Genomic DNA, 25,181 nt, shown 5'->3' with positions numbered 1-25,181 from the left:
AAAAGAAGGGACTACTTTTCCAACAGTTGCATGAAATCAGCTCATACGTTGAATCAAACACTGAGAGCTCTAATGTAACTTCTTACCCCCTCCTAAAAGTTTTGCTGTAAGATGGTCACTATTAAACAAGTTTGAGAACTACCTCAAAAGCGAAGCTAAAGCCAGCTAATCAAGAAGAGGTGGTCCAAGTTCGCCTGCTGTAGCAGCATATTATAAATATTAACATTTCCTCTCCAAGAAAGTGAAAATTATTGAAATGTAGCTTAAGACAAAGTTGAATCTTTTTATTATTCCCCTGATGCCAGACTGTTACAGACGACTAAGACGGGATTACAATCACAGAAGATTTATTTAAGAAGCTTTTAATGGTTTTCTTTAATGGAATGATTAAAGTGAGAAGTACATTGATAGTAGGTTTCCATGGTAAACAGACAGGGGGCGCTCTAACAGAACAGGATCCGTTTAGAGGCTGCAGGCCTGCAGCTTCTGGTCAGCCAGCTTTAGGGACACCCAGGTGTTCAGCATGGAGGTACGAAGTTTGCACCACACCAGGTGATCGGTCAGACCGAAGATCTGTGCCGCAAACTGAGCGGCGGCCTCGGGGGAGAGGACGGTGGAGCAGCCGAGACCTGCAGGAGGAAAAGAGGGGCGTGGTTAGTATGATGATTAAACTCCTACGTGATGTGATCTGTATCATTGACGATGTTCTTTGTTCATCTCTTTTTTTAATGTCTTAACTAATTGCCTATTGTGGGATTAATCAAGTTATTTGAATTTAATTACCGCTCGGCATACGCAGGGAGGACCAGACATCCTGGGCGCCCCAGTCTGGAGTGAGAGGGGGGCAGTTGATGACAGGATAGGCCGTGTTTCCCGACATCACTGGTCCGAGGCCGTTACTCCTGCCGGCTACAGCCACAAAGACTGTGGGGACGCCATCACCTGAAGGAAAGAAAACACACATCAGCAACATGAGGGCGGGACCAAATCCTCACTTACCGATGCTGGACTCAGTCTCAGACTGCAGGGCTGAAAGTAGAGGCTTAGCAGGTACACATTTACTCAGAGGAAGATCTAGTTTGGGCCCTTGTTTTTGTACCGAGGGTTAGTTCACAATCTCTTGTATTAATCCAACAGCTTTATAAATCCTAACTTTTAGAATAGCTCACAAACTCAGATCTTCCCTGATCATTTTAAACATATTTAGGGTTTGAAATCTGGATGCTTACGTCCGACTCTGAGCCGGACCAAATCAGCCAATGAGAGAGACATGTACAAGAAAGTGGAGCTGCAGATGTTTTTTCCCAGAACATATTGGCCTCTGAAGCTAACATTTTTCAGATGAAGTTAAATGACTTGGAAGCGGATAGATGTTCAGGTAGATGTTCTTCCTGATGTATTTGACAAACATTTTGCGGTTTGGATTTGTTAGTTGTGTCTTTTAATGTCTACTGTATTTGAAAGATTGGCTGCTCGTTGTCCGTGTGAAAGTCTGTTAATGTTTTGCTGCCTGTCTTGGCCAGGACACTCTTGAAAAAATAGATTTTTAATCTCAATGAGTTTCTTTCCTGGTTAAATAAAATAATAATAAGCTAGCATGCTCCATCTGGTTTAAGTCAAGCAGTGTCACTGAATACTCCCCATCTCTACCTTTGTAGGGAATGCCAGCCGAGGAGGAATGATAAATAGCTGCATGAGTTTAAGTGATAACTAATATTACACCAGGTAGGTTTCACACAATAATAACAACCAACAATTAAATAAGAATATAATTTTTTTTTTAAACTCACCCTCATATTGAGCTTTGATGCGCAGAGTCTCGTCCGGTCCTTTGTGAGCTGAGGTGACTCTGAGGACACAGGGGATCCCGTACGACAAACACGCCTTCCTGATCTTCTCACAGTGAGCCATGTCCGAGGTGGAGCCCATCAGGACCACCACCCGCCCGCTGGCCTGAGGCTCCAACAGCAGCTTCAGACACAACACAGCACTCGTTAACTTTCAGACAGATCAAGGTTTGGTTTTCTCTCAGATTCTCACAGTGAAACAGTTTGCTGCAGAGCTTCTGAATCCAGCAGCCCCTCACACCCACCGGACCAGAACCGGTGGGTGTGAGGGTGTAAGAGTGATCCTCTTACTGAAGAGGGAAAGAAGACAGGCAAAGACTACTAAACAAGTCAGAGAGATAAACAATATTGGAGTTACTCTCAGATTCTTTTGTTCATCGAGTGTCAAGAAAAGGAGCACATTAAATCTCAGAGCAGACAATCGTATCCTCTTTGGGGTTTGTTCACCTGAACAGTACAAGTCGTTTAAAGGCTTTATGTGATTTTTTCATCCAGTAGATGTCGCCCTTGAGCATCAGCATTAAACCAAAACAACTTGCGCTGCATTGTTGTGTTAGCATGCTAATGCTAGTGATCTTTATTATGCTGGTATCTTCACACTGCATGTAAATTTACCTGAAATGAGCGTGATCTAGAAACACAGTTAAGCAGTGAGTACAGTATGTTATTCTTCTTTTCTCTAGTCCCTCAATTAAACAACTTTTATACACGAGGGGAGGAGTCAGCCAGCCGTCGCAACAATGTAAACAAAGTGAAGATAGGACTCTGAAAACTCTGAAAACATCACAGACAGTGGGACAGTGTGTTACACCCATTGTAGACAGTCATGACTCAGAGTTATTTTCAGAGGATATACTTGATTTATATTATATTTATATTATAAGTGTGAAAAATCACATACAAAGCCTTTAACTAAGAAGTGCAAAAGTCCAAATTTCAGTATGAATAAATACAATGATCTGAGAAAATGGTTTCATTATACCTTCACTCTTTCAGAGACCCACTCAAAGTTCCTCTTCACCATCTGCATGGCCTCAGGTGTGACTTCTTTCAGGTCTCTGTACACCTACAAAAAGAAGGGGAAAAGGTTATTTTTGCTTTTTAATCTTGTGATTATAAACAAACAGCCCTTAAAAGAAAAGTCCTGACCTGCTTATCTTTCTGCTGGCTCCGGTCTCCAGCCGGCCACAGCCTCCATGAATCGTTATCGATCACATCGGCAAGAACGATCTCCTTAGTCTTCACGTTAACGCCAAACTCGATCTAAAGCACCAAAAATAAGATAAAACACTCCTATAGTTAGAAGCAGCTGTGAATATTTCAAAAAAAGTGTTCACCCAGCAGATTCACCAGCAGAGGGCAGCACTGCTCTTCATACCTTCATATCCACCAGGGTACAGTTCTGGGTGGCCCAGGCTTTCTCCAAGATCTCAAAGATGGCCACGGTGCTGCGGTTCATGATGTCCACCTCACACTGACCGATGGAGAGTCCAGCAAGACAGAACTTGGCCTCCAGCAGCTGCTCCTCCGACCACTGGGGGTCGTTGTTGGCATCATCCTACAGCAAAAAAAAAAAAAAAAAAAAAAAAACATGAAGGTGGATTAGGTTTGTGGCAGGCTTGTGAAAAAGTCAAGTGACTACAGTGCAAAAATGTAATAATCATAAGTATTACATTTTGTTCTCCCCTCCAAGGTAGGAGGAAAAGTAAGGGGGGGTAGATAAGAACATGTGACAAAAAGATACAGGGAGACAAGGACCTTTGTTGAAAGAAGTGACAGCCATGGGCCTCGCAAGTTTGTGCATGTCTGCTTCTGTTACATAAGATGATGATGGCTGTTTTTTTTTTTTGTCTTGTTTTTTTCCTTTCTGTTCCTGATTTAATTTAATTTGTAATTTATTCCATTTATTCCCATTGTTACTGCTGTGAATGTCAGAGCACTAGGGTGTTAAATGATCTTTGTAATGGTGAAAATATCTATGTAAAAATAAACCTAGAATAAAAGGTTGAGCAGCCAGAGGATATTAAATATAATCCAGGACTAATGTCACCAATTAAACCAGTGTTTCTATAAATGTGTTCAAAATAATCTAGCACTCAAAGAAATGTACACAGATTTAATGAGGCTTATTTGGATTTTTTTCTTTCACTTTTTACCAAGACCACCAATAACAGCTAGGTGTGTCAGCTCTAGTGAAGACTAGCTCAAGGGTTTAAATTCTACCAGACCTGTGTTTGACAAGTAGAAACAAAAACTCCCCTGAAGCTCAATGAGGCTTCATCTTCTTCTACAAGGGATGTCTCATTTATCTCATTTGTGGTCTGACACAGTTAGTGATTCAAATGTAGTGCCTTTTTTCATTATGCACATTTTAAGACTAAAATCTGGGGGGCCCTGTTGGGTGTCAGACTCACTTTAAAGAACATCTCCATCTTCAGGGGGGAGAAGCGATAGCCCTCTTTGACTCCTGGATTCCTCTTGAGGAATGATCCAGTGGCGACTCTGCGACAGACCCACTCGATGGGGATCATCTCACAGTGAGCTGCGAGGAACGCCGTGTCCGAGTGCTGCTGCACGAACGCCGTCTTAACGCCTGGAGGAGAAGGAGCACAGCAGATCAGACACACAAACCTTTAAAGTGCGTCAAGATCAGTGAACATCTGAAACTCTACAGTATATTTGTATGGATGAGAGTTAAAGGGGAATTGTATTCCTTCATCCACAATCTAAACAACATCCGTTTCAGACTCAAGATGTTTATTTTATTATCCAGACAGAGCCGTAACATCACTTTTTAAATCCACCACACTCTATTAACTAAAACACTCGTTTTACTTCTTACAACACACGAGTTGCTGATCTACATCTGCCTTGATTACAAAAGTTTGTTTGTGTAATTTTACGTTAAACTTTTTTTTTTTTTTTTTATTGGCTCTGAACTGACCATTTAAAACACAGAAGTCACAAACTCACTGAGACCAGACACTCCAGTGTTATGCAAGAGAAACTTTTCTTATTGGAGTCAGCTTTATAAGAGATACTCCTAGTTTAAATATATATATATATATATATATATATTCCTCTGTAACAAAAAGGTCCATCTCTGTAAAATCCTTTCTGTGCTGCATTTTGAATAACAATCTGAGCCCGTCAGGCATGAACTTTTAGTACATCAAATTTGAACAGTGTATTCCCATCAGGACTGAGTTTAAACCATCACAGCCTCATGTGTGTCTGCCGGCTGAACCTACCAGAGCTTTAAAGAAAGATATAAGCCAGACCAATTCATACAGTGAGGAGGAGTTTGACTGCAATTTCTGTTAATTAAAACAAGATATTTCCGAATATCAGGAGCATAGAACTTGTCTGTTTTAGTGCCCTGGAATCAAAACAGGCATCAATATTGTTTTTTAACTAGAGTTGTACCAAAATCTGGTATGGTGCCAACCCTACTTTGGTTTAGGGACCCGTTCAGGATGAAGGTGCTCTGCCAGGTAAGGCGTGTAGCAGGTGAGTCATAATCGCCTCGAGGCCACTAAACCACATGTTGAGAAACCATGAGGCGGGAAACTGTAACGTAGTTTATTAACACATTAATTTCAGACCTTAATTCATTAATGGTGATGGGCCCCCCTAGTGTTAATCTTCAATTCTGACTTCTTTTCTCACAACTATCACCTGCCATGGGGATCTTTTAATTAGCAGGCTTAGTTTTATTTAATGTTTCTTTTAAGTTGTAGCTAATGAGATACAAAGTCCAAAATATAAGATGGACCAAGTTTGAGACAATGGGGGAAAAACGTTTAAATGATGAGATCGTAGGTCAGAATGAAAAACTCAAAAGCTTCAGTACAGCAGACCAGCTTTATGAAATAAATAATAAACTCCTACCATGGGGGCTTTTGACTTTACAAAGCCTACTTTTAGGGGTTTCTTGTGGCCCTCAAACCAGTCTGACCTTGTGCCGTGAGTTAAAGGGGTCGGTGAGGTGACTGTTCAGAAAGAAAGACAAACCTTTGGCCTGTTTACCTTTCTCTTAGGAAACCCATCTCAGTCAGTTTCAGCACTATTTGTAGTGGTAACACTGGATCTTATTTACAGGATTTAATGATTCTGTCAAACTGGCTCCCACATTCCCTTTTTGTCTCACCGGCCAAGGGGGCGAGTAAATGAGAAAATAATAAATAGTGTTTTTGTGTAACACACGATTGTTTCAGGGCCTGGAGAAGAAATAATGTCTCCCTTTGACTTCCAAAAAAAATGTGTGAAGTATAACAGTGGTGTTCAAAGGCTCTTGAGTCCTTAGCAGTATAACAAAAAATGAGTCATTACTTCTGAATTTGAATAATTGATCACTTATTTTCTGTATTTTTAATTCCTCTCTGCAGAGTACTTAATCCCTTAAAGACAAAACCCCTTTGGACTTTTCATGCATGTAGAAGAGACAGAGCTCTGCAGTCATGTTGAAAATGACTCTCCAACTGGCTTTAATTTAGAAGTAATGTGGTAACTGTTCCCCTCATGCCGCTCATTGTGTGTGTGTGTGTGTGTGTGTGTGTGTGTGTGTGTGTGTGTGTGTGTGTGTGTGTGTGTGTGTGTGTGTGTGTGTCAGAGGGGACTGTGGTCATGCCTGTCTTGTGATTGGTGCACTTAATTTAGAACATGATCTGCTAAATTATCATTACTTAAAAGGTTTAATTGTTTTATTTTAAACCTGTGATGTATAGTAACAAGTTTTCCACTAATGAGTGCAATAAGTTCAGTTGATTGTTCTGATACTTTGTCCATGAAGAAAATGAAATTGTGTCATATAAAAAAAAAAAAGGTAGCAGCATAAGTATCAAACATTTTTACATTTAACAACAAAACTGTTTCGTCTTTATTGTGAGGGTTTTTTGTACGACTTAGACCAGGGGTGGGCAACTGGGGGCCACATGTGGCCCTCAAGTCAATTTTTATATATCAAAACATGACAAATCTGCCATGAAATCCAGAAATTTGTCCATAATAATATTTGATCACTGGTATATGTTGAGTTAAATTTGAGACATAATTGACTGTAATCGTTTTTGTATTCTACAATTTGGCCCTCTGGCAGTGAGAATGAAATGAATGTGGCCCTAGCTGTGACCAAAGTTGCCCATCCCTGACTTAAGACATTGTGCAGTTTCCCTGCAATTTTTTTGCACTCTCTCTAGTGGAAACTTTTGGTTAATAAACAACAGAAGATCAGAATTATTATTTTGATTTTCAGTATTTCCATAATTTAGTAATCAAAATCTCCAAGACTGGATTGTTTAATAAGACAGGTGATTAAAAAGAAATCACAAGTTTTCAACCTTAAAAAAAACAACATTATACCAACAGTACCAGGTCCTGTTTGATAGACTTCAATACAATGCTGATTTTTAAAATAATATTATTGATGCCACAACCGCGAAAATGCTTAAGTCCTAGAGCCCCGTTATTGGGCAATGTTTGGATTATCAAAAAATTTGTACCGAAACTTTGCCAATATTTTAGTGCAATTAAGTATGCATGAATTCACCTGCACTTGTCTTTTGGTTTGACTGTAGATCTTAAGTTTGGACATTTTCAATCCCATCTTTCATCATCAACTAAGTCTGTATCGTTTTAAACCACGTGGTATCCAAAGTATTATCTTATTTACAGTCTATGGTATTAAAGTATGTAAAGTTTTTGTGTTTCCTCACCAGACTCCTGCAGCAGCTTGAACACGCAGCTCGTCGTCTTGTTGGCGATGGCAGCCTTTCCCTCCATCTGGTCCTTCCTCACCGCGTTCCCGGCGGTGATCTGGTCTTTGGATTGAACCAGAACCAGACCTGGCTGGTCCAGGAGCTCGAAAATCTGCTTCGTCTTCCCTTCATTCAACTTTTGGCCGATCTTCAACTCTGTAACACAAAACAAAAACACGCACACATAAAGGAAATGCGCTCATTAAACGCCGTGCATTGACTTTAAAATCTTGAATAGAAGTATTTTTTGTTGTTTTGTACCTGGTGTGGAGGACATGATGGGGTAATTTCGCGACCCACAGCTCTGAAAGACAAAACTTTGTACAGTTGGTATGTGAAGAGGCAGTGAGAGGCACAAGGGAAGGGAAGTTCGCCCTACGTGCTCTGAAAGCCAATCACAGCCCTTTTCTCACTCAGACAACCAATCACAGCAGCGCATTCTGACCACGTGATGGGAAGAAGCGCAACACCGAATATTTGCTAGGCGAAGAACTTTTTTTTTTAGGAGTTTATCCTCTCAAAGTGACCCCGTTTCCCTCCCGTGAGGACGTTTGATTTAATCAAGAGAAAAGAAGTCTGCGGGTTTCACCAAATCTTATTTCAATTAGTTCTTACTATCTTCCTCGTGAAGTACCACGTGCGTTTTGCACAGTAAACATGCTCGATTAAAAAACACGTTTCGATTAATTTATGTGACTACAGTAATGGTGGCCTCTCTCTACGTACAAAGCTGTACCCGGTGATGTTTTTTTTCGGCCGGTTTAACGGTGTCAGCTGAGTTTATTTAAGTTTTAACGAGCCACGTTGTACCGTGTCTGCACGTGGTTCTGCCACTACCACTAACACGCTCCGGTTAACCGAGACACTCCGGTCGGACAGGCAGCGTCGGGATGGAGTTTGAGGAGTCCGGTATCGGGGAGGAGTGCGGGGTTTTCGGGTGTGTGGCAGCGGGAGAGTGGCCCACGCAGCTGGAGGTGGCCCAGGTCTTGACTCTGGGACTAACAGCGTTACAGCACAGGTGAGTCAAGGACAGGTGTGTTGGAATGAGTATTGGTGGAGATGAGAAGTCCGGTGTGATGGGGTAAAGAGTGACCGTGTTAATTGAGGACTTTAATCCGATAGCGTCTGTGGTTGTCGTAGTTACGACAGATGTTGGAGGAAGAAGGGAAGTGTTCATTCATGTGGCGTTCTTTGAGAAACTTTGTTACCAACATCTGTACGAAAACCACGGGCTCATTCGGCTGGAGACACCATTTAACACGGTCACAATCTGAACCGTTACACCGCCACATAATGACTGGTTTTTGAACATCTGTGCATCCAAAACAAACTTTAACGTGATGAAATCCAAATATCATTATTATGTGTGCAGAATAACTGTCCTCTAAGGTAGAATTATTTCGTGTTTTCATATTTCACATTTTTATGTAGAAATAAAGGCACAGCAAAGACTTTGCTGCTACCGGTAAATGTTTGACGACTTTTTAAAGATAAACCAAATAGTTCACCGAAATGGCAACAGATAATGAAATATAGTTTGGGCTAAAGCTTGAAAAATGTGTAATTTAATGCTACATGTTTTTAGTTGATTATCAATTTGGTTTATAGAGAAAGAGAACAAACTCTTAGATTGTCCCAGACACCCAATACTGAATTATTATTTTTCTTTAAATGCCAGATTTGCTAGCAATCCCCTGCCCACTACCCAAACATCTGCACATTTTGTTGCATCTGCTCTTTGTGTATTTGTAGAGGTGTAGCCTAATGTCTATATTTGCTGACATGTGAGATGTAGTGGAACACCAAAGCTCTCTCTGTCAGAGACAACTTTGGTTTACAAAAGGAAACCACTAAAGAACTGTCGTTTTTTTAAAGCTTCTGTATTTTTTGATTCTATCAATCTGAGATTTATCATTTTAAAACACTCAGTATGGAGAAGTATTAAAGTATGTGAGTATCTAAAATTTTGACAGACTTAGTTGAAATGTTTTTGTTTTCATCACAGATCAATATGCTAATTGTTTTCTGAGTTGACCATTGAGTGTCAGAAAAACAATAAAGTGGCTGATATAAATCTTCACAACTCAAAGAAATTCCTGATTACTTTTTTAATTTAACTTTTAGTCCAAAGACATCACATTTAGCATTTTATGTTTGCTATATGTTTAACTATTTACCTTGTTGTTGCTGCTCACTTTGGCATCCTGTATGTTCAGGTTTTAGATTTAACATCCTCAGTTTGTTTTGTTTGTAGGACACTGACATTACCTGTCTGTCAGGGGACGAATCAGAGGAGGCCATTGACCGCACTGAATTGATCTTTATTATGGGGATGTGATCGTCCTCTTCTTTACATTGGACCTTTGGGTTATCAGCAGATTCAGAGTGTGTGTACAGCCGTTTTACTGCTCTTTCAAGTGTGGAGTCTGAAAGAGAATAAGGCAGGGGGATTAGTATCCACACTTTATTTCCTAACACTGGTTTCTTTTTCTCTCATTCGACTCCATCACGACTTGTGTTTGCAGTCACCACCCGGCCATTATCTGTAACTTCATTATCAGATTCATCATGAGACTGAGTTCAGTCAATGAGGATGACATGTGACACACTAAGTGATTACAGATGGATGCACATTGCAAACCTTGATCCATAGATTTCCTCTTCTTGGGTCTGTCGGGTGTAAAGGATTTCTCCTCTTCCTCTGCCCGGTCATTAGAGGAGCCTGCAGATGACAGAAAACAGTGAGAAACCAACACACAAGGCTCTCCTGTGGAGCAACATGTGAGAGGGAAAAACTGTGAAATACAGAGCTGAAATAAGCCGGTTACTGCATACAACAACAACAACAACAACAACAACAACAACAAAAAAAGAGAGGTTATAATAACGGATGTTCCTAGACAGATTTCAAAGTAAATTCAGTTTAAATTCAAATTCAGGCCAGCTGGAAGAAACAAGTCTGAAAGTTTAAAAAAAACCACACCATTAAAACTGAGCAGACACAGGATCACAGTGTCTGTAAGTAAACAATGTACAATCTGTTTGCTGAGTGTGGCTAATGTTAGCATTGCTAGCACAGCCAGCCTTTGGTCCTCATGCAGAGGAACATCCACAAAGCCTGAGCTGAATGTAGTTACACATTGCTGTGGTCGAGTGTTTTATCAGCTGGTTACCTATAGGTATTTGTTCCGTGGTTAGTGAATGGGCTTGCAGAGAGTTGGTGATGATTTGAAAGACAAATATCAGACGTTTGATTCCACTATGGTTCTATGAATGTTCTTGTTGCTCATTACTTTAGCTTTGAATTCAGTTGATTAATTTTCTTTTCTTTTCTCAAATGTGATCCAAAAAACAATTTACTGTGTTTGTGTTGTGCTGCGTGTTGTTTGTCTAAGTGTTGTTGCCACACCTATACGTTAAGCCATGATTCGTATGTCGGTTTAGGTTTTTACATGGCTGTTCCCAATAAGGAGAAATATACATCGGCTGTCTGGGGGGAACCAGAGTGTTACCACAGCCTCCAGTGTTGTTTTCTAGAGCAGCCTTTCCCAAACTTTAAACCACCGCGGCCCAGTTTAATTGAAAATTACAGCTCTTACTTTCAGTTAGGGTAAATTATTGGACATGACAAAATGATATTATGGCAAGATAGACACCAATGTTTACTGAACAATATGTCCATGAATAGTCATGACACGCCTTATTAATCACTTGAAGGGTAGACTCATGGTAAGTCATCATTATTGTGATATTTATTTTATTTTTATACTTGGTAGAGGGCTTTTCGCGGCCCACATGCAGTACCAACACGGCCCACCAGGGGGCCCACACTTTGGGAAGCACTGTTTTTGCGCTACTGAAACATCTCAGCCCGTACTATTCTGAAAGGTGCTGGTGTTGCTGCTCCAGGTAACAAATCATATACTAGAAGGGGTGGGATTTGTCTGCTGGTAACGTTTTGGTACCGAAACTTTACCTACCGGTATGTATTTATTACATTTTTTAGACAGAGTGCAAAGGTTTAACTTCTACGCACCTGTCTTACTATATAGCTGTAGTTTTATATTTATTTTATTTATTTATTTTTAAATTTATTTTTGGCCATTTTGCCTTTAACGGATAGGACAACTGAAGAGAAGTTGGAAATGCTGGAAGGGCCGAGGTTGGGCTTGAACCTGTGGCCGCAGCGACAGCGTTGAGGACTTTAATTGTTTAATTTTCGGAAGTAAAAATCCTGTTCATTTTCTCCATAGCAGATCTGATTATTAGCCATAATGTCATGATCATCTAAGGTAGATTGACCATGAGCTAAAGAATGATGGCATATGCTCCAATAGAAGACACAAGTTTGTATGACATCAACCATGTTATTTGCGATCTAGTGGAAAAGAATTACACTACCGAGTCCTTGAGTGTCACAACATTATTATAAATATAAACGCAAAAATACAAAATGATTATCAATAACATAAACACTACAATAAAGAAGGTAGAGGAAGGTCTGTGTACGTTCAGAAAGAACGTGCGCTAAACTTAAATTTTTTGGATATCCTTGGATCTTCAATGGATTGTGTGATGCGCGTATTGCTTTCACTATTGGAAAAAGTCATACACACAGTCTTGTACATTTGCCTTTTTATCCATTTTCAAATTGTTTTGCGCAATATCAAATGTTTTATATAATGTATTGAGATAAGGATTTTATGAAACGTCAATGGAGGATTTGAGTGGTGAAATGCACTACCGTAAGCAGAGCCACTGTAAAATTGAGTGGTCAATGTTGAGCTCTATTAAAATAACAGAGAATATATCGTTTTAAAGTGGAATCGAAAATATAAATCTGGAAGAAAAAAAAAATTGACAACCTTACTCAAAGGAAGTTGTGTTTTCAGGCAACCATCGTTTTCCCCAAATAATGTTTATTTTTGGCTATTTAAATATGTTTTTGTGTTTAAAATTGATGGCTTAAAAACAGTGCATACTTCCTTATAGGGAAAATATAATATCATTGGAGGAGGAACCCCCCCCCCCCCCTTTAGGCTGGGCCCCCCTTTATTTACTACTTTGAGCTACGCCCCTGCTGTGTTTGAGGCAACATTACCAACTATTGAGACCTCACCAAAGTTGAATAGAAATCCTTTTTACAGTCTCTAAACGAGTGTGCGGCTTTTTACGGTGTCAAAGGTCGCCTCTGATGTCTGCTCCTCGGACGGAGCTCCTGCAGGGTGCCTCGCTTTCAGATGTCTGTGCATACTTGTTGTAGACATGTGATACTGAAGAGTTGTCTCACAAAGTTTGCACCTGACTTCATTTGCGTTTAGTTCGAAGAACTTCCACACGGAACTCCTAAACCACCGCTGAGATTTAGTCCTTGGTCTCATTTCTGAACGTCAGGGCTTCCCAGGTTTAACTAGTGTTGTTATCGGACTACTGATTCCTATTCTCATTTGGCGCCGTTATCCAGCACTTCCTGTGTTGACGTAACGGCGGAAGTTCTCCTCTACCTCCGTCACAAGATTCATAAAAATATTTAAAACAACTTTTAAAATGTTTAAATAAATACTTTAAAATATAAAATACTTTTAAAACTGTATTCGGTGAACAACCTGATGTTCAATGAATTGCATGTTTCTAAAATATATTATTACAGATATTATAAATCTGTACGATATATAGAGATATTTATTTTTATTTTACGTCTATATCTTGATTTGAAAATTATTTTACATTTTAGTATTAATTTCGTTTATGTACATATCAATATTTAATTTGACATTTTTTGAACAGCTCTCATGTATTGTTTAGTTACTGTTTGACTTAAAGTACAAAAACCTATTAAAATAGAAAAAAAACATAATAATGTAGATTTTTGAGAGTGGTAGGACAAACAGCTCTGTTAAAAAAAATATATATATTTTCTGGTTCTACTATAGGTTTGTATTTTAATAAAAATAAAATAATAGGAAAGTTAAATAATAAACAATATTTCTCCTAACTTCTCAACTTCCAAATACAATAAATTAGTGGAGGTAGAGGTCAGATGTGGTTAGGGATGCTGAGAGAACTTGTTCTACAGGTGCTTCCCAGAAATACTGTGGAAAAGTTATTTTTTTTCCCATAATTTGATAAACAAAAGCGAAACTTCAGATGTGTATTCTTGGTTTTATATATATTATATCTCAAGTATTTTTGTTAGTCTTGATCTGGATCATTTCAGCTTATTGTCATGAAAGTCACAAATCCAGTATTTGAAATTTTAGAATATTACACAAGACCAATCAAACATTTATAATACAGAAATATCAACCTTCTGAAAACTATGTTCATATATGTACTTAATATTGGTCTGGGCTCCTTTTGCATGAATAACTGCATCAATGTTGTGTGGAGGCCGTTGGCCTGTGGCACTGCTGAGGTCATATGGAAGTCCAGGTTGTGGCCTCAGCTCATCTGGATTGTTGTTTCTGTCATCTTGACAATACCCCATAGGTTCTCTTCACTATACATGTAATGAATCTCAAATATATGAAAGTTTCACTTTTTGAATTAATTTACAGATAAAAATGAACTTTTCTACAATATTTACATTTTTTAAATTTTAAGATGCACCCGTATATTATGATAATGTCATACTATGTGATGAACAAATCACATACAAGACAAAAACTACAGCAGGGCACTAATAATATTTGCACACTGTAATTGTCTAAAGAATTTGCTTTTATCTCTGATTATTTAATCCAAGTAAAGACAAATCTGAAGATGTAAACTTCATGTATTGTAAGGTTTCATTCATGGATTTCAGTGAATTTACTGTGAAAATCTCCATCAGATGAGAATAAATAATTTTTGGGCTCACTCATGAATCTGTGGTGTAGATCCGATCGCCCCTCCTGGACTGCGTGGATCCTTGTTTCTTTATTGTTTGCAGGAACATCGAGGCTTACGGAGGAACCAGAACTGCAGGTTCTGTCTTCCATCGCTGATGCCGTAGTGCTCTCTGAGTTCATCTTGTTCAAACTGATATCTATGCTATCTTTGTCTTCACAGTCCTCGGACATCGAGAGTCTGACTGAGTCTCTGTTGTTTGCGGCGTTTCTGCCATTCTTTGTGCGGGTCATTATGGCGTCCACCTCGTTGTAGAACCTCATGATGCGTCTCGGGTCAGTTTCCTTGGTCATTCCCCTCTGGAGCGAGCGGTAGAGGTACTTCAGGTTTTTGTACTTGGTGTGACACTGCTTCCAGTCGCGCTCGATTCCCTGCTGCAGCAGCCTGTTGGAGATCTGGACGAAGATGTCTCTCTTTCTGGTCGAGCTCTCCAGCTGTCTGCACACACGCTCATCAGACCAGACCTGAACCAGCGCTCGCACCTCCTGCTCGCTCCAGTTCCGACCTGTGTCCGGTACGGTGACCACGTGGAACTGATCCGGTTGATCTGTGAGTGAAAGATGGGCATCTGAACGGGAGAATAAAAGGAAAGGTCATGATTATAAGCTATAATATCTTCAGACAATGATAACAACATTTTTGGATATCACACATCTTAAATTAATCTTTTGTTTTATTTAAAGGAGGGGGCTGTGATCATTTTGGGTCTATGAAAATTTCTGGGTTGTCAATCTACCAGAACTTCGATACAATTCTAGTAAAAATAAAACATCATTGATACCTTTTTCGCTACCATAGCAACAAAAATTGAAAGTCCTAGGAACCCAATATTGGATAATTTCTGTTTTTTAATTAGCAAAATGCAAGCAAACTCCTACACATTGTCTGCACGTTACCAATGCAGTTAAGAAAATGTGCCGGAGTTTATTTTTTTATTATTATTTTTTAAGCCTCAATTGTCGAGATAGGACAGCAGACAGTGCCCGACACGACGTGGCAAGAAAGCCACGTGTCCGATTCAAACCTGGGCCATCGCCCTGACGACTGCAGCTTCTGTACATGGTGCATGCGAACCAACGACCAAGCCACCGGCGCCCCGTGTGTGTAGCAGTTTGCTCACAAATGTAAAAGATTGATTCCTCTTCTACGCACGTGTCTTTGGAAATAAAGTTATAAAGTTTTTTTTTAAGTTTTGGTACTTTTCAGTACTATCGATTAAAGTACCAAAGTATCAAGAATTGTGAGGACCTCATCTATATAACATGATTAAAATACGGGCGACGTAGACGTGTAGCTGCGATTTAAAATCTAATTTTGAACATAAGTGGCAGGACAAAATATCAATATGGTAATATATCGTCATCTTCACACTTGTGATTAAATAATCAAATTGCTGGTGCCAAATGTAGATATTTTAACACCAGTTAGTGACTCATAGTGTCACTACTTCATGACTCCTCATCGTGGCGCTCGTGACATGAAATAATTGAGGTTAACTTGAACTGAAGTTTGGCCGTGAAGAAGAAGAAGACAACGTGATATTGCAGAGGTGTATAAATATCCTGCACTTTATTTTGTACTTTGTAGGGCCATTTGACATTCTTCAGTTAATCAGTTATCATGATGTCTCAATATATGATTATCTTGCAATTATCACAGAATCGCTTTATCATGATCTTATTGTAATCATGGGCCTCGTCTCTCATATATTATCTTGAGTTGTGATTCCCACTCTATTCGGAAAGAAAGATGATGGTTTCATACTGTTTTTATGATAATCTATCATACATGTATGTATCGTTACATGTGTATATATTGATCAAGCATACCTGTTCTTTTCCACCTTGCTTCTATGTCTCCGGTCATATCATAATCATTGCTGTCTGTAAAGAAAGTAGAAGTTTAAAGATCAATTCTGCCGACTTTGAATAGAAAACTACTCAAATTCCTGCAGACTGAAAACTTACCATCGTCGATTTCAATGACGACCTCGCTCTCTGACCCCGGCGTTTGCAGCCTCTGTGCTCCTGTTTCTCCATCGTACAGCCTCCTCTGCATCTCCATCGTCCCGTCCTCCAGCCCGCGGCCCATCAGGATGGCGTCCACCTCATCGAAGAACTTCATGTATTTCCCCGGCCCTCCCGAGCCGCTTCCCGCTGCGGCGTGAGCACTCTTGGCCGTCTTGTGGTCGTACTTCAGGTTCTTGTACTTAGTCCGACATTGTTTCCAGTTTCTCACCACGCCAAAGTTCCTCTGCATCTGAAAGGCCATCTCCTGGAAGATGCACTTGTTGCGCAGCGTGCTCTTCAGGCGTTCTCGAATTCGGCGGTCAGCCCAGACGCACAGCAAAGCTCGGACCTCGTCATCTGTCCAGTGGCGGCCGCCCTCCTCGGCCACAGTTGGGGTGTAAGAAAGAGCTCGCTGGATTTGAGTCCGGAGGCCTGCGAGCACATAAACATACTCGTCAGTAAGAGATGTTTAAATCTAATCTGACTTTAGGCTATCCTTTAATCAGTGCTAACATGCTTGTTTATCTTCTCTTTGTAAGCCAAAGAATGTCTAAAGCTCAGAGAATAATGCTGAGCTAATGTTAGTGGCAGCTCAGCATGCAGCCCCCCTGACAACCCATCAGAAGACACGGATATCTACCTAAAACAGATTTGTTTAGCATCTATTTATTTTCCAGAGGAGAGGACCTTTTTAGACTAGTTCGGCTCCTGTTAAAAGTATCACAACATAAGAAAAATCCTCACCTAAAAACAACCTGAGCTCAAGAGAGATTGCGCAGCCCCCGACAACCGCTGTATGCTGAAGAGCATCAGAAAACACAGATTTTTTTTAACGACCTGAAACGGCTTTATCTTGTGTTTTTTACTGGTTAGAACGTGCAAGCCTGATTGTTTCAAGAGGAGCAGACCTGATGAAATCTCCCCAACAAACAACCCGACCTCCTGGCTAAATGCTACGCCAATGTCAGTGCAGCTCAGCTTGCAGTCCGCCCGCGAAAGGGAGCTGTATGAAGCTGTTTACTTCAGTGTATTACTGGGTTTCATTGTGTTTTTAAAGCCCTGCTGCTTTCTTTATTCTAACTTCCTACTATTGTGCATTTTTTTTCTAAAATTTAATTAATTCTCCATCTTGCTTTTTTCAGCTGGATGTCGTCATCAGGATGCGTCTTAAACGGCAAAATGATCAAAAAAGTATTGATAAATGTTGATATTTATCAATTTTAAAAAATGCTAAAATGTTTTTTTTGTTGCATGATGTCAAATGTTGTCCTTGAACCTTCATTTACCTTCCTGCATGGGGATAGGGCCTGAGGAAGGGTAGATCCTTCTTTGAGTCCCCTCATCCTCCTCTTCCTCCCAGCCCTCCTCCAGCCTGTCTTCCTCCTCCTCTTCTTCTTCTGCGCTGTAATTTGCTGCTGCTGCGTCACACTTCCTGCTCTGCAGCCCCAGGCTCCTGCATTGGGCCTGACACTCCCACCAGCTGCGCACAATGCTGAGCCTCCTCAGACGCTCTGAGATCAGCTCGAACGTGCTCCTGCTCTCGGCGACGTGCTGAGCGCCCACCTCGTCCCACACTGACATGAGAGCGAGCACCTCGGCCTCCCCCCATGGCCTCTCCACCGAGCCTTTGTCCTCCACCACCTCCCTGCCTGCTCTTTGTCTCTCTGCTGCTCCCTCCATGTCTGAGCTGACCTGGAAACGCTTTCTTTTCCCCAATCCGCCTGTCTCTGCTGCCCGGTTCCCTAGGCAACCAGGCGGCTAAGCCTGAAAGCAACGCCTCCATGCAGAAAAGCAGCCTCACCACTGGCTTAAGCTGTGTGCAGAGGGGGGCGGGGCCAGTTGTAATCTGAGAAGCAGCTTGATGAAAAGGCTGAAGCTGCAGCAAGACGACTCCCTGTGTACGGCTGCTCCACAGCAGACATGTTTCTGTTTTTTTAACCCCCCGACTCCTCCTTTTCATCACCTGAATAAAAGCAGTCTGCTTTGCCTCCAGGCTCATGTCGAGTCTCACATCTGAACAAGTCAACTCATGTTTACTCCTGCAGGAAACAAACTCAAGATGTCATTCCTTTAAATCCTCACAGCTATATTCTCGTCTGTGTGTTTGTCTGCTCAGGGGTCAGGAGAGCGCCGGGATGGTCCTGAGTAATGGAGCCAGCCCCCCTACATACACAGCCCACAAGGTAGCACTCATCATAATGTTCAGTTAAGCTGCTTTTCTTTAAAGCTGCACCATTTATATATACAAAAAAAAAGAAGCTTGCATCATTACGCACAAATAACACAGCTTTTTGTCACTCGCAACACACTGGTTTATTTTGTATAACAGCAGAACGTTTACCGCTTTGAGAGAGAGGAAAGGTTAGAGTGAGCGCGATGACCTTTGACTGAAAACACTCAGATCTGTTTCTGCACACAGCCTGATAACTGGACCAAATCCAGGCGCTAGACACCATATTTGTTGGAAAGAAAAAAAACAAAAATAGCAACAACAACGCCCTCTTATTTAGCTCGTCCAGAAAATGATGAGTTATACAGTGATGTAGTTATCAGAAGAGTCAACAGACTATCTGTTCTGTGTGAGAAACAAAACCTGTAACAGTTACACAGCACCTCATGACGGCTGCACACACACTCTCATTAAAATGATTGAACTTTTTTCAACTCATTTTTGGTTCTTATCAGTTAAAAATATGATTACGATTCCAAGTCAGAAGGGAATTTTTTTTATTATTTATGTTAAATATTGTCACTTACAATAAAGAAAAAAAGATGTGGTTTTAACAACAGCCCACAAATGTACAGGAGAGGAGAATCATATACAGTATATCATATACATGGTTCCTTATACAATACATTTCAAAAGAAGGGATGAAAACAGCAGACTAAAGGGGCAAACAAAGATTGAATCGTTTATTTCCCCTGGATTACCACAACACAGAAAGTATACAAATAAGTAAAAAATAATGGCAATGAGGGGGGCAAAGAAAATAAATATTATTATTTAACAAATTGATCATAAGTAACATCCATGAGTTTTATTCTTCTTTAGGTAACATGACTTAATTTAATGTTTTCAAGCTGAAAAAAGGGAGGGGGTGACAAAACTGTTCAACATATAAAATCACAGACTTCTTGTAGGATCCTGATGTGTAACCTTTAAGTGTATCTGTAAATATCTTTTTTTTTTCTTTTTTTAGGGGATGGGGTTAGTGAGCACAGCGTTCCCTGCCGAGGCGCTCCAGAAGCTGCGTTACGGTAACCTTGGTATTTGTCACACTCGATATTCAACCACCGGACACTCTGAGCTGCAGAACTGCCAGCCGTTTGTGGTGGACACTCTGCACGGGAAGATAGCCGTGGCACACAATGGAGAGCTGGTCAACGCTCAACGCCTGAGGAAGAAGGTGAGCGAGAACCTGGAGCATGTCAGGAGACGAGTACTCTCTGATGGATCTGATATGAATGTCTACTGACATACAGAACACATGAAACATGAAAGGGAATAGTCTGGGTTTTTAAGCTCTTAGTGTTATTCTATAAAGGTGATTACCTTTCTGACAAAGAACTGCATGACATTCATTAAAAAGTCTGAAAAGAAGGAAATAAATGTGTTATAAAAACAATGTGATCACATTTATAAAACGTGAAAATAAAAGAATAGAAAAGTAAATTATGAAGGAGATTCAAATATGAATAAAGTCAATATAAATCAAGGGGAAACTTCAAAAATTGGCAAATTCCAGTTTAGAAATATAAAGTAATACATGATCTTAGTTCTGAGCCTTTTCATATATTTTACTAATCCTTTCTTTCTTCTGGATAGATTTGTATCTAAATATTTACATGTAGAAAACTGTTTTGAAAAATTATTTTGTTATTATATATTTTTGATCTTTTAAGTTTATAAAAACTTTTTTCATTTTTCCCTCTAAATGTTCTTTTTAAATTTTGTGTAATTTCATTAAGGCTGTAAAAACCGGCCGGCCAGTTTAATGATCGCTAGTTTAGCAAAGGAAAAAAATCAAGGAATATTAAAAGATAACGAACAAAAACATTCCAAATATATTGACAAAAAATAGAACAATTTAAGGTGCATACATTAAAGAAGTATATGCATTTCAAAATATATTTATGAAGAGTAAAGAAGAAAAGAGAAATGTATGTGAAAATGAACTTCCTGCTTCCTTATACAGTTTATATTCTGTTTCTTTACTCTTTCACATTTTTTAAACTCACTTGACTTTTTGTTTGTTTTTAATTTAATTGTTTCATATTTTTGGATTGACTCCTTAAAAAAACCACCTCCTCACTTATCAGCATCACTGATTTGAAAATGTGCAGGTGATGCGTCATGGAGTGGGCCTCTCCACCGGCTCAGACAGTGAACTCATCACTCAGCTGCTCGCTCTGACCCCCCCCATGGAGGAGCTGGACGCACCGGACTGGGTCGCCAGGTCAGCTCTGTGACTCCCTGCTGCATGAAATATGAACACTTTTCTCTACACATTTTAATTCCCACTTATTTGTGTGTGTGTTTAGAATAAAGAATCTGATGACTGAGACCCCCACCTCGTACTCTCTACTGGTGATGTATAAAGACGTGGTCTACGCGGTGAGAGACCCTTATGGAAACCGTCCCCTCTGCATTGGACAGCTGGTTCCCGTCTCTAAACTGCACAGCTCCGGTTTGTTTGACCTGAAAACATCTACATGTCTGATAAAGAGAGATCATCATCCTCTGATTCACTTTGTGTCTCTTTTGTTTCAGGTTCAGGAGAGGAGGATGCAGAGGGCTGGGTGGTCTCTTCAGAGTCCTGCAGCTTCCAGTCCATCGGTGCAAAGTCAGTTTTTAACCACCAATCAAAAATATCTGCAGCAGTTTATTATTGAAGCATTTAGTGAAATGATCATTTCCATGTCCCTCCATGTGTATTCAGGTATTACAGAGAGGTCTTACCTGGAGAAATAGTCCAGATATCCAAACACGGGGTGAAGACTCTGAGTATCGTCCCTCGCCCTGAAGGAGACCCCCCCGCCTTCTGCATCTTTGAATATGTTTACTTTGCCAGACCAGACTCTATTTTTGAAGGTTTGCATTTTTTATTATAGATCATTGGCAGGTATTTCTAACCCATGACCCTGATTTATTTTAATTTTGGGTGGTGAATGACTTGCACATCACTTCAGGGTCAGCAGCAGAATAGGCTGTGATGGCTGCAAAGGCAGTCTATCAGGTGCATCACCTGGAAGTTCTTATTTTCCCACTGACACTCAGATTGTTATTCTTAGATGTCACAACATTACAGAAATTCCTTTTTTGTAAAAGTTTCATTCATGTTTTTTTTTCCACCAGAGCAGCCCATAACTTCGCTCTTTTGAAAGCCACCAGGCTTCATTTACAAAAAGTGATTTTTACCTTGTAGAATATTGTAGTTGCTGGTCTACCCACACCTTGATCTATTTGTTAGTTTTTGTTGAGGTGTGATTCTACTTTTTTTTTTTTTACACAAATGAGCACAAAAGGAAACACACTGTCAGCAGTAGATCATCCACTCTTCATGTATGGGGGGAATAAACTGGAATCTGGCTGGTTGGTCTTTCTCTTGAACAAACGGGTCCATCTCTGTAGGGATCCTTTCTCTAATCCTGTCCCACACTTATAATAACAATAACAATGTAAAAAACATGATCCTTCAATGGACTTGGTCTGTACAGGTGAATTTTTAGGAAAGATTATGTTGATGCCATAACAGCCTGTTTAAGGCTGCTTGTTTGAACAAATCCACTTTAGCAATTCCAAACTTTTTGTACCTTACGTAGAAAACTTTATTAATCCCAAAGGACTGTTTGTTTCCACAGTTCACCCAGAGCCTATGTACAAACAGACTCAACATATCACATCTGGCGCAGTCTAGGCCTGTTAAGTCTGTTTCATCATGAGCCGGGGATCCAGCTGAAGATTTCTGCCTTTTAATAAGGCAGTTTTTTTTTTCTTTTTGCTGCTTTGCTAAAGTGCTCATGATGGATAGGCCGGGTCTTTGTAACATAACAATGAGTAAGATCTTTTACCTGCTTTTTGTAACATAACAATGAGTAAGGTCTTTTACCTACTTTTTGTAACATAACAATGAGTAAGGTCTTTTACCTACTTTTTGTAACATAACAATGAGTAAGGTCTTTTACCTACTTTTTGTAACATAACAATGAGTAAGATCTTTTACCTGCTTTTTGTAACATAACAATAAGTAAGATCTTTTACCTGCTTTTTGTAACATAACAATAAGTAAGGTCTTTTACCTGCTTTTTGTGAAGTGTCTCGAGACAACACTTGTTATAAGTTGACACTATACAAATAAAAATTGATTGATTGATCAGTACTTACCAGAGATGTGCGCTGGGACTCTGACACCCTCGTGTGGCCTCTTTCAGTAATGACACCTATCAGTCATTTAGACACTAAAATATAAAGAGCTGAGGTTCAAACACACAGAATTTCCTTGAACATATTTGAGGTTATTGTTTAACAAAGTGAAAGTTTGCTGTAAACTCAGACTCGTCTCTTCCTCTGTCATGCAGGTCAGATGGTGTATACTGTCCGGCAGCGCTGTGGTCGGCAGTTAGCCATCGAGGCTCCGACAGACGCAGACGTGGTCAGCACTGTGCCTGAGTCGGCCACTCCCGCTGCTCTGGGTTACGCTCAGCAGGTCAGTCTGATTCAATGTGATACACACTGTCCTCCTGGTGGACCTCTGTTCTCACAAGCTGTTTCCCCTTCTTCCTCCTACAGTCTGGTCTGCCATACATAGAGGTTCTGTGTAAGAACCGCTACGTTGGGAGAACGTTTATTCAACCCAACACCCGCCTGAGGCAGCTGGGAGTCGCCAAGAAGTTCGGAGCTTTGACCGACAACTTTGCAGGGAAACGAGTGGTGCTGGTCGACGACTCCATCGTCAGAGGGAACACCATCGCCCCGATCATCAAACTACTGAAGGAGGCTGGAGCAACCGAGGTTTGTTGACATATACTCTGTTATCACATACTGTTGATTTTCACCACGGTCAGCTACTGTCATATTACTCTAACATTGTTTAAGCAACAACTAGGACAAAGGAACAGACTTAGAAGGTAAAATATTGACTCTTTTTTTTTCTTTAACAGGTCCATATCAGGGTCGCCTCTCCCCCTATCAGGTTCCCGTGCTACATGGGCATCAATATTCCAACTAAAGAGGAGCTCATCGCCAACAAGCCTGAGTTTCAGGAAATTGCTAGACACATAGGCAAGTTCATCTCACTGACAAAACAAATACATGTGTTGTAAAACTTCAATTAATAGTCTGGGCTTTTATCTTCTCCAGTCTGTAAAATGACCTTTGAGACCCTCTTGTTGATTGTTTTGATCCTCAAACTAATTAACACTTAATGCATAGTGGCCTTTAATTGATCAAACGTGCAGCAACACCAGGCTTAAAAAAAAAGAAAAGGGAATGAGCCTTGAATTGGGATGGGCTTCGGTTTTACGGTAGGAACAAAAAATGACATTTGAAGGACAATATTAGATTTGTTTTCACAATTTGGGTTTCTTTTAGGAATGCATCTGACTGAATTACACGGAAAAAACGTTTAGTTTGCAAACTACAGGCTAAGATTTTTATTGAAATATGCTTTTCAAAACCATAGTAAAGACTAATATTACATTGATCAGTGAGGTTATTTGCATTATTGTTTTGTGTTGGATGAGAAACATCAAAGTCACACAATTCAAACAGACTCATGAAACATGGCAGGTGTTGACGATTATCTCGTGTTTAATACTTTATTCTACCTTGCAAACACAAGTTTCTTTTGGAAAATAAAGTCTGGTGGATTTCAAGAGAGCGATGGAACAGCTGATCCAGTTTTTAATTTTTTGTTGTTTTTAAGAAGTCTTGTTTCTGTGATGTTGTCGGAGACTTTTGCAACAATCATCTGCACCCAAAAATGTGGGTCTGTTTGATTCACAAGTGATAAAACAAGTTCATCTGTCTTTTAGGAGCTGACAGTGTTCAGTATCTGACCGTGGAGGGTCTGCTGTCAGCTGTGCAGCAGGGGATCAGCTCCATGCAGGAGAAGGACAAGATGATCAGCTCTAGGAACACATCGGGCAAGAGGGTGGGACACTGCACCGCCTGTCTGACCGGGAAGTACCCCATAGAGCTGGAGTGGTAACTGATTTAAAATGAGCAGTGATAGTCACTGCAGGAGCCCTGTGGATTTAATGCCACAGCTGATGTGAATAATGTGTTTCAGTAGAGGAGGAGCACAGGTCAGGCATTTCAGTCAGTCTGGGAAACTAAAACTATTCTTCAGTGTTATCATGATCTGACCACTGGTGTAGAAATCTGCTGTTTACAGGTGTTTGTTTGGGACCACACAACTCTGATGCTGTTTTTGTTGTAAATGTAACCTTTAAACTACTTTGATGATTGTTGGCCTGGATGTACCTGAGCATTAGTTTACCTTGTCAGAAAGTCGCACCAGGCTAGAGACCAAAAACTCTTATTTTCTTGTCACTTCTACTTTTCTACCTTTTTTCTCTGTTGTTTTGGATCTGACTGTTGCATATTTAGTTTTATTTTTGACTCTGAACATCACATGAATGTCAAAAAAGGTTAATAAAAATTGCAAAAAGAACAAAAG

General features: G+C 40.2%; 2 protein-coding genes across 3 annotated transcripts; one reads left to right on the top strand and one right to left on the bottom strand.

The window, feature by feature from the left end:
- Positions 1 to 269: 269 nt before the first annotated feature.
- On the bottom strand, positions 270 to 18,213 carry paics (phosphoribosylaminoimidazole carboxylase, phosphoribosylaminoimidazole succinocarboxamide synthetase). Of its 2 annotated transcripts, XM_020643767.3 has the most exons (15): positions 17,787 to 18,213; positions 16,459 to 16,932; positions 16,321 to 16,374; positions 14,463 to 15,059; positions 10,245 to 10,325; positions 9,872 to 10,029; positions 7,865 to 7,907; positions 7,562 to 7,759; positions 4,262 to 4,440; positions 3,226 to 3,405; positions 2,997 to 3,110; positions 2,830 to 2,913; positions 1,791 to 1,971; positions 784 to 942; positions 270 to 629 (listed from the first exon to the last, which is right to left on the bottom strand). In XM_020643767.3, the coding sequence occupies exons 1-15, from the start codon at positions 18,178 to 18,180 to the stop codon at positions 463 to 465; spliced, it is 3,063 nt and encodes a 1,020-aa protein (XP_020499423.1). In that variant the 5' UTR covers positions 18,181 to 18,213; the 3' UTR covers positions 270 to 462. The 2 variants fall into 2 exon arrangements, with proteins under 2 accessions (XP_020499423.1, XP_065812270.1); XM_065956198.1 differs by lacking the exons at positions 9,872 to 10,029; positions 10,245 to 10,325; positions 14,463 to 15,059; ... (1 more) ...; positions 16,459 to 16,932; positions 17,787 to 18,213 and adding an exon at positions 8,414 to 8,545.
- Positions 8,488 to 25,180, top strand: ppat (phosphoribosyl pyrophosphate amidotransferase). Its single transcript, XM_065956204.1, has 11 exons — positions 8,488 to 8,621; positions 18,617 to 18,683; positions 19,701 to 19,907; positions 20,845 to 20,957; positions 21,043 to 21,188; positions 21,272 to 21,344; positions 21,441 to 21,592; positions 23,080 to 23,207; positions 23,291 to 23,512; positions 23,662 to 23,782; positions 24,535 to 25,180. The coding sequence occupies exons 1-11, from the start codon at positions 8,494 to 8,496 to the stop codon at positions 24,708 to 24,710; spliced, it is 1,533 nt and encodes a 510-aa protein (XP_065812276.1). The 5' UTR covers positions 8,488 to 8,493; the 3' UTR covers positions 24,711 to 25,180.
- Position 25,181: the final 1 nt, after the last annotated feature.

Source organism: Labrus bergylta, chromosome 6 (assembly GCF_963930695.1).
Source record: "Labrus bergylta chromosome 6, fLabBer1.1, whole genome shotgun sequence".
Taxonomy (NCBI): domain Eukaryota; kingdom Metazoa; phylum Chordata; class Actinopteri; order Labriformes; family Labridae; genus Labrus; species Labrus bergylta.
The sequence above is the reverse complement of the archived record's forward strand: the minus strand, read 5'-3'. Positions and strand labels throughout refer to the sequence as shown.

Coding starts and splice junctions, on each gene's coding strand:
- ppat (XM_065956204.1), top strand. CDS start 8,494: ATGGAGTTTGAGGAGTCCGGTATCGGGGAGGAGTGCGGGGTTTTCGGG. Junction 20,958..21,042: donor GCACCGGACTGGGTCGCCAG/GTCAGCTCTGTG, acceptor GTGTGTGTTTAG/AATAAAGAATCTGATGACTG. Junction 21,593..23,079: donor ACCAGACTCTATTTTTGAAG/GTTTGCATTTTT, acceptor TCTGTCATGCAG/GTCAGATGGTGTATACTGTC.
- paics (XM_020643767.3), bottom strand. CDS start 18,180: ATGGAGGGAGCAGCAGAGAGACAAAGAGCAGGCAGGGAGGTGGTGGAG. Junction 2,914..2,996: donor GCCAGCAGAAAGATAAGCAG/GTCAGGACTTTT, acceptor TTCTTTTTGTAG/GTGTACAGAGACCTGAAAGA. Junction 943..1,790: donor CATCAAAGCTCAATATGAGG/GTGAGTTTAAAA, acceptor TCTTTCCTTCAG/GTGATGGCGTCCCCACAGTC.